The following is an 8,485-nucleotide window of genomic DNA, read 5'->3' on the forward strand; positions in this document are numbered from 1 at the left end:
GGGATTATTAATGGCCAATAAGGTCTAGGTGGGATTATTACAGGCCAATTTCCCATTGGTAAATGGGTATGTGGAGTATGGTGAAAGCACGGTGTAAGATTAAATATATTATTATTGTAATATTTAATTTTGTAGCCATATAATCATTTATATTATATAAATCAAAATATATTAAAACCTATTATATAATTAGTTGGTAATTGTTGATGGACCATATTACTCTTATTAACTAATTGAGTTTCCTCTTGGGTGTATATATAAGGAGATTATTAGAGAGGTTAAAAGGTTACACAACCTGAATATTCATAATATCACAAAATCGTCCATCTCTCTCTCTCTCCAAACTGAATTCCCCTTGATTCGGTTATCACCATCATAACTTTACACCCTAAAGAGGAACCAAATCAAGCTAATAATCATGTCAAACTCAATGGCTGCATCTCTGACTGGATTCTCTGCTGGCCTTTCTGCTGTAACAGGTATTTCATTTATGTTTTCCATTATGTTTAAACAGAACTGATCAACATGTGGTATCAGAGCATATGTTGATAAATCAGTTCTGTTTTTCATCCATAAATCTGGAATTAGAATCTGGAAAACAGATTTTTTTGAAAACCGTAATAAAATTCGAAGCATAATTCCATCCGAGATACTGTTCGGATCTTAATTTTGCGTTTCGGATCATAAGTTAAAATTGCGGATCTTATGTCTACTCATAAATTACTGTTCCGAAATTGCATAAGGTAAACAATTGTTCAGAAGTCTGTTTAAATGTGTAAATAATCTCCAGATTTTGGATTCAGGATTAAGTTTTAATTTTTTAGGGTTCATCATATGTTCATACGAATATCCGAAAAAGTCCCTTATTTTGGAATGAAATTTGGATTATTGGTGTTTTTCCTGTTTCTGATCTAATTTTATCTTAAAAAAATTTGAAATCTGTTATAAGATTAATGGATAATATTTTTGAAATATTTTGATAACTTTTGATTAGCATTACAATAGGAAAATCAAGCCCATAATCCCTAAAAATTTGGATTTTTAAACTTATCACAATCAACTAACAGCTATCACAGTAGATTTCGAGACTTAGAGAACAAGTTTTGAGACCCATAAGAGATTTCGAGATAAACATAGAACTCGAAATCTCATTAAAACTCGAAATCTTATTATTTTCAAAACAAAGATTCCGACTGATATTCCTACTCAAAATAATAAAGGTATTGGTCTTCATCACTCGAAACCTTGAGATTCCGAGTGGGATTGTGAGTGAGATTTCGAGTGGGATTGCAATTGAGAAGATAGTTGCTTGATTTCGACTGGGGTTAGAACTCGAAACCTCATAAGGAACTCGAAATCTCATAAGGAACTCGAAACCTCATAAGTGAACTCGAGATTTCATAATTAATTCGAGATCTCACTCGAAATCTAACTCGAAATCTCGATCCGCGTTAACAGGCGGTTTACTATTAAATACTTGGTTTTGTAAATACTTAATTAATAAGAATTTGATATTTTTTCACAAAACCAAAATAGCTTAACTTGAATGAGCTTCTTATGTATCACTTCTGCCCAAAAGTGATTTGATGCATCTATTTATTGTTCAAGTATAAAGCTATGTTAATTATACATTACAAACGTGAATGTCTTATTTCTAGCCAAAGCTGATTTAATTCATTCATATCTGGCATACTTAACAAGTGCATAACTAAGGTGATTATCTCATTTCTGACTAAAGCTGAGTTGTCACGATTACTTTACGCACATACTAAACGGAAATTGGCCTGTAATAATCCCACCTAGACCTTATTGGCCATTAATAATCCCACCTCAGAATATTCCCCCCACCAGTCCCACCTTTCACCTATTTTTCCTACAATGGTCCCCCGTTAAAAAAAACTTACGGAGTTAAGCTTTTTTTCCAAATTACAAACATATTTTTAGGGCTTTTGATCAGAACGACAATATGAGTCCATTGATGTAAAACTTGCCTCGAAACGGTGCTCCAAACGATGAAAACAGCGCTTCAATTCGGGTGTTTAAATTTCCAATTAACAAAAATCAAGTCACTTGGAGCACCTTTTCAAAGTAAGTTTTACATCAATGGACTCGTATCGTCGTTCTGATCAAAATCCCTAAAAAATCTGTTTGTAATTTGGAAAAAAGCTTAACTCTGTTAAGATTTTTTTTAATAGGGGACCATTGTAGGAAAAATAGGTGAAAGGTGGGACTAGTTGGGGGAATATTCTGAGGTGGGATTATTAATGGCTAATAAGGTCTAGGTGGGATTATTACAGGCCAATTCCCCCATACTTAAATGGTAACACTTCTGCCCAAAGGTGATTTGTTTTCATTTAAGTAGAATTTTTAACTTAATCTATTATTTTGATGTTAGTAATAGACAATATCACAACTTCATAATTAAAAATGGTCATTATATATGCCTGCCTTAGTATAACATGCCCTTAGATCATATTAGGACTTCTTTCTTAGTATCGTAATTCACTCATCTTATTTCCACTATCATCACCCAATTGCGGGATTCCACCATTGACTTGTGATAACTTTACTGCATGGAAAGACTTTCTCATGCTTATTCTTGCTTTATTTGACTTTGATTATGCTTTAAGGGAGAATAAGCCGACAGATCTTACTCCTCAAAGTACTGCTGCTGAGCAGATGACTCATGAAAAATGGACTAGGTGTAACCGCATGTCTCTCATGTTTATGAAGCAGTCCATAAGCAATGCGATTAGAGGAGCCATTCCTGATTCTGATGATGTTAAAACCTACTTGGCTTCTGTGGAGGAGCAATTCAAGGGAACGTCTAAAGAAAACGCTAGTACTTTAATCCTCAAGCTGGTGACTACTAAGTATGATGGGAGGAGCGGCATTCGCGAACACATCATGATGATGAACGACATGTCCTATAAGCTGAAGGGACTAGACATGGAGATCAGTGATAGTTTACTTGTTCACTTCATTATAACTTCACTTCCTTCATACTATGAAGCATTCAAGATTAATTACAACTCTCAGAAGGAAAAATGGACGATGAGTGTGCTGATCGCTATATGCATGCAAGAGGAAGAGTATATGAAGATGGATCGCACTACTGATGTTGCAAACTTCACCACCTCCAACTCTAAGAAGAGGAAGAAGAATTATCCAAGAAGGGATGCTTCCAAGGTCCAAAGGCCCAATCCTAATACAAGTGCATCTTTCAGCTCTATGAACTCCTTTAGCAAACCTTACTGCAAGTTCTGTAAAAAGACAGGACATAAGCAGAAGGAATGCCCAGACTTTGAGTGGCTGGCTAAGAAAGGTAACGATTTTTTCATGATACTTGAGTCCTATAATTTAAATGTTCCTGCTAATTCTTGGTGGTTTGATTCTGGTCCTATGGTTCATATAATCAATTCTACTTAGGGATTCCTTTCAATCCGGAAGCTGGGAAGAAACCAAAGAACACTTAAAGTTGGGGATGATCGGGAATTAGAAGTGAAGGCCCTAGGAACATTATAATTATTTATGAAAATTGGTTTATCCATTAAACTTTGTGATACCTTATATGTTCCTGAGGTAACTCAGAACCTTGTATTAGGACCAAAGCTAGACATAGACGGTTTTGTTGTTTCCCATGGTCATTGCGAACTCTCTATTCTCTATGATTTCGTTGTTTATGGTACTGGCATTCTGGATGCTGGTCTCTATAGATTAGAACTAGATGATGATTTTTCCAAATCTTTGTTGTGATATAATATTAATGAATCACTCACAAAGATGAAACAAATACGAGACCTAGAGACTTTATCCATGTTATGGCATCAACATTTAGGCCACATCTCAAGAGAACAATTAAATCGTCTTGTAAAGGATGAAGTCTTACCTCCTCTCGATTTCACTAATTTTGGAACATGTGTCAAATTTCTTAAAGGTAAAATGACATTAGCGAATAAGAAAGGTGCCACTAGGATTTCTAATTTATTAGAACTCATTCACACTGACATTAGTGGTCCCTACGGATACGTGGTCGAAAACCAGTGTTCGTTTATGTTTAATTTGATGTTTTTACATGATTTTTAGCTTCGTTTAGCCTACTTTTGATTAGAGTTGTGTTTTGCAGGTCTTACGGAGTTTAAGGAGCTATTCAGGAGCTTTACGGACCATCGGGATGGAAAACGGATCAACCGGGATCAAGAAATGAAAAAAAATGGAAAGTGAATGATGCATGTACCATCGCCTATGCCTTCCCAAGCCTTGGTGAATCATCAATCATTCGATCCCAACCCTAATCACCATCACCACCATCTTCATCCATCCATCTCCATACACCACCACAAACCCTAACCATTGTCATTCTTATCATCAAAGCTTCAAGATGTCCAAGTTCGAGCTTCAATCCATCATTGATCAAGTTCCGTTCACCATGAGCGGCTAATTCTCGAAGGTTTCACCCCGGTGTAGGTTTTTGTAAGTCTAGCGTTTAAACATTGTTCTTAGTTTGATTTTGTGACAAGTTGCTATTTGATTTTGAAGCTTATGACAATTGTCTTGCATTTGTATTGAATTCATAAATTGTCGAGTGAAGATTAAATTTGACTTTATGAAATGTTTATGTGCATTCATGCCTTGTCTAGGTTAGAATTTACATGTTCTTGGTAACGAAGTGCATTTTTGTCCGTTCTTTTTAACGTTGATAGCAATTGGCACCTAAGCCTCGCAACACTAAATTCGTTTGTCATATTTGCAATTGAATCAAATCTAAAACATGCAGAAACTCTAGGATTTCATACCGAACCAGGTGTGAACCTTGTTTACATATATTGTTTTTAATCGTTAATTACATTTTCGTGCAATTGTTCAAATTTCCATTAGTTAAATAATCAAAACCAAATTGTCGGTACATTCTGACACACTTTCAAACAAACCAATCAATAACTTTCGTAGCAAGCTTCATAATTGTTACAAAACTCTAAATATCAATCAAATCCATAAACAAACCACAAACTCTTCGTGGTTCGTCCCCTTACTACCACTAACACATTGTTAAAGGTAATTTGGGATTATAAATATTATCTTTGACCGGAGTGCGACACTCCGATCACCTACCAAATCGCTGGCATCACTGGACATACTTCATTTATCACTTTCATTGATGATTATTCTCGTTACATGTACTTGTATCTCATTAAGGAAAAATCTAAACATCTTACAACTTTTAAAGATTATAATGCTGATGTTGAAAAACAACTTGATCGTCAAATTAATGTTGTGAGATTAGATAAAGGCGGTGAATATTATGGAAGACATACTGATGTGGGTGAAGCTCCTGGTCCATTTTATGAGTCTTTTAAGGGCCAGGGGATTGTAAACCAATATACCATGCCTGGTACACCTCAGCAGAACAGTGTCGTTGAATGAAGAAACCGTACCCTTATGAACATGGTGCGCAATATGTTAGCTAATACTAATTTACCGTTATTCCTCTGGACTGAAGCGTTAAAAGCAGTTGTTCATATACTCAATAGATTTCCTTCTAAGTCTGTCCCTAAAACTCCTTATGAACTTTGGACAGGAAGGAAACCGAGTCTTGATACGTGGTCAAAAAACGGTGTTCGTAAATGTTTAAGTAAATGTTTTCACGTGATTTTTAATCTCAGATAGCCTACTTTTGATTAAATTTGTGTTTTGCAGGTTTAACGGAGTTTAAGGAGCTTTTCGGGAGCATTACGGGTCACCGAGATGAAAAACGGGCCACCGGGATGCAAAACGGGTCAACCGGGAGCAGGGAATGCGAAAAAACAGGAAGTGAAAGATCTAGGCACCGTCAGCGACGCCCAAAGGGCCCGTCGGCGACGCCGCGTGCAATTATCGATCGCCTAATTGTCCGTAAGCAGTGACTTAGGACGTCGGCCATCCTGAAAATTCCACGAACCGTCGCCGATGGGGCTTCAGGCCGTCGGCGACGGCCTCCCAATGTTGCCGATGCGTAAAAATGTTCCTTTTGGTGTTGGAACGATCTAAAAACATGGGGGGTCATGAATATTCGACAGTTACACATTGTTTGAGTTTGAATAATATCATTGGAGCCTAATTCACCTACCATTGACTACCAATCCACCTACCATCATACACATCACCCGAATCAAGACTCGAATCATTATCACTTTCATTCACACAACCCTAACTCCATTCATCATTCACTTCACCATCATCAACACTCCACAAACCCTAATCATCCACCATTCCTCCATCCTTCAAGATTCAAGATGATTTCAATCAAGTTTCAAGCATCCGTTGATCAAGTTTCGTTCACCACGAGCGGCTAACTTCTTGGAGGTTTCACCCCGGTGTAGGTTATTGTAAGTCTAGGGTTTGAACAATGTTTTAGTTTGATTTTGTGACAACTTGAATTATATTTGAATTGATTGACAATTGTCTTGCATTTGAATTATATTTGTGAATTGTCGAGTGAGTTATGAAATTTGACTTTGCGAAAAAAGTTTGTGCAATTATGCCTTGTCATTCAAAAGGTTTTACTTGTTCGAAGTAACGAAGTGCATTGTGGTCCGTGATATGCGTTGATAGCAATTGGCACCTAAGCTTTGATGATAGAAATCCATTAATAACATAATCAAGTGAATTAAATGTAAAACGTGTAAGAACCCAAGGATTGCAATTACCGAACCGGGTGTGAGCCTTGTTTTCTCTATCTTGTTTGAACCTTTAATTATATTTTTGCAATTGTTAATCATTAGTAGTTATCAACCAAGTTATTTTAGTAATTTTAATTCACATCTTTCAATCATACAAAAATACACAAAAACAAGATAGCAAGCTTCATAGCTGTAACATCTTTTGAGAATTCATCCAAATCCATTCACAAACCACATACTCTTCATGGTTCGACCCCTTCCTACCACTAGCTATTTGTTAAGGATAAATAGGGCTTATAAATATTATCTTTGACCGGAGCGCGACACTCCGATCAAATTTTGGCGCCGTTGCCGGGGAGTGCGTGCACTTTGTGTTTGGATATTGTTTGAATTTACGTGATTAACTGTTTAAATTGCATAGTTTCTTTTCTTGTACTTTGTCTTTTTCCTTGTTAAGTGGGGTGTGTTACTTGTGCAGGTTACAGGTAGTGTATGCATACGCGGAACTCCGGGAGGACTTCACCGTTGGTTTACGAACCGGAAATCGAAAGAGTAGCAAGAAGAAACTTAGCAAGCCGGTTAGAAGCAACTCTTGCTTCTAATCAAACCACTCAAACACCGCAGTTCACACCAACCATTGAAACCGATTCAATGGCAAACAAAAATTCTAACCACAACCTCAACCAAAACCAAAACCCGAACCAATTCCAATACCGAAGCAACTTCAATCCCGCTCAAAATGTCCAACCCATACCTCAAGAGCAACCGGGTGGTAATAACAATTCTAGACCACCCACACCACCTTTTCGAAACCAAAATCCTAACAATACCCAAAGAACACCCCAACAACAAAACCTTCACCGACAAAATTCCTTACCCATCCACCTTGATGACCGGAATGGCAATTCCGACGGTCAAGGCAATCGAGATCGTGGCAATCCCGCGAATGAAGACCCGTTCTTCAATATAGATGATTTGAGAAACGCCATCCATGACGATGAGTCGTTTAGTGTTCCCGGTTACCAATCGCTGGAACATGTGAGTGTTCATATGGAAAATTCGGATGATGGGGGATATTACGATGATCAGGCTAATGATGACGAAGATTGGGGGTATGTGAATAGAGGTAACATCTACAATGATAGAGGTTTTGAGGATGATGAGTTTGGCTATCAAAACGCCAACTTTGTGGGGAACGATGACTACGGGTACGGGCATATGAGAAATGACGGTTACGAAATCAACCGCTAACCATAGAACAACAGCCAAACGAACCGGAATGATGGGTTTTACAACAACAATAACAACAACAATGCTAACCCTAACCGGATTCCTCGTTTCGTGGGAGGGGGTAATCAAAGGGGTAACCAAGGTGGAAACCGAAGAGGTGATAGGGGAGGTGATAGAAGAGATAATCGAAGGCCGGTGGATCAAGAAGTTAATGGTCCACATCGTCGTCAACTACCTCCACTGGGAGTAAATGACCGTTTTAGGCTGGTGGTCACCGATAACGACTCTCCAATAGTGTGTGAAAGAAGGATGTTCGATTGCAAGCCTCACTACATCAATATACTTCCCCATTTCAATGGGAGGTCAAATGATGAACCGTACACTCACTTGGCGGAGTTTTCCTCCATTTGTAGCACTATCGGGGGGCATAATTTTGCATTGGAGGAGGTCAAGCTTCGATTATTTTAGTTTTCGTTAAAGGATAAAGCGAAGCAATGGTTTCTTACACTTCCGGCGAATAGTATTCGGACATGGGGCGAGATGCAACAAGTATTTCTTGACGAGTACTACTCAATGGCGAAGACCGATGATGCACG

At 37.8% G+C, this 8,485-nt stretch overlaps 1 protein-coding gene across 1 annotated transcript; it reads left to right on the top strand.

Moving 5' to 3' along the window:
- The first annotated feature begins 7,310 nt into the window (after positions 1 to 7,310).
- LOC110902199 (GATA zinc finger domain-containing protein 14-like) lies at positions 7,311 to 7,910 on the top strand. The gene has a single exon (XM_022148913.1). It carries the CDS (start codon positions 7,311 to 7,313, stop codon positions 7,908 to 7,910), a length of 600 nt encoding a protein of 199 aa, XP_022004605.1.
- Positions 7,911 to 8,485: the final 575 nt, after the last annotated feature.

Source organism: Helianthus annuus, chromosome 7, assembly GCF_002127325.2.
Source record: "Helianthus annuus cultivar XRQ/B chromosome 7, HanXRQr2.0-SUNRISE, whole genome shotgun sequence".
Taxonomy (NCBI): domain Eukaryota; kingdom Viridiplantae; phylum Streptophyta; class Magnoliopsida; order Asterales; family Asteraceae; genus Helianthus; species Helianthus annuus.

Coding starts and splice junctions, on each gene's coding strand:
- LOC110902199 (XM_022148913.1), top strand. CDS start 7,311: ATGGCAAACAAAAATTCTAACCACAACCTCAACCAAAACCAAAACCCG.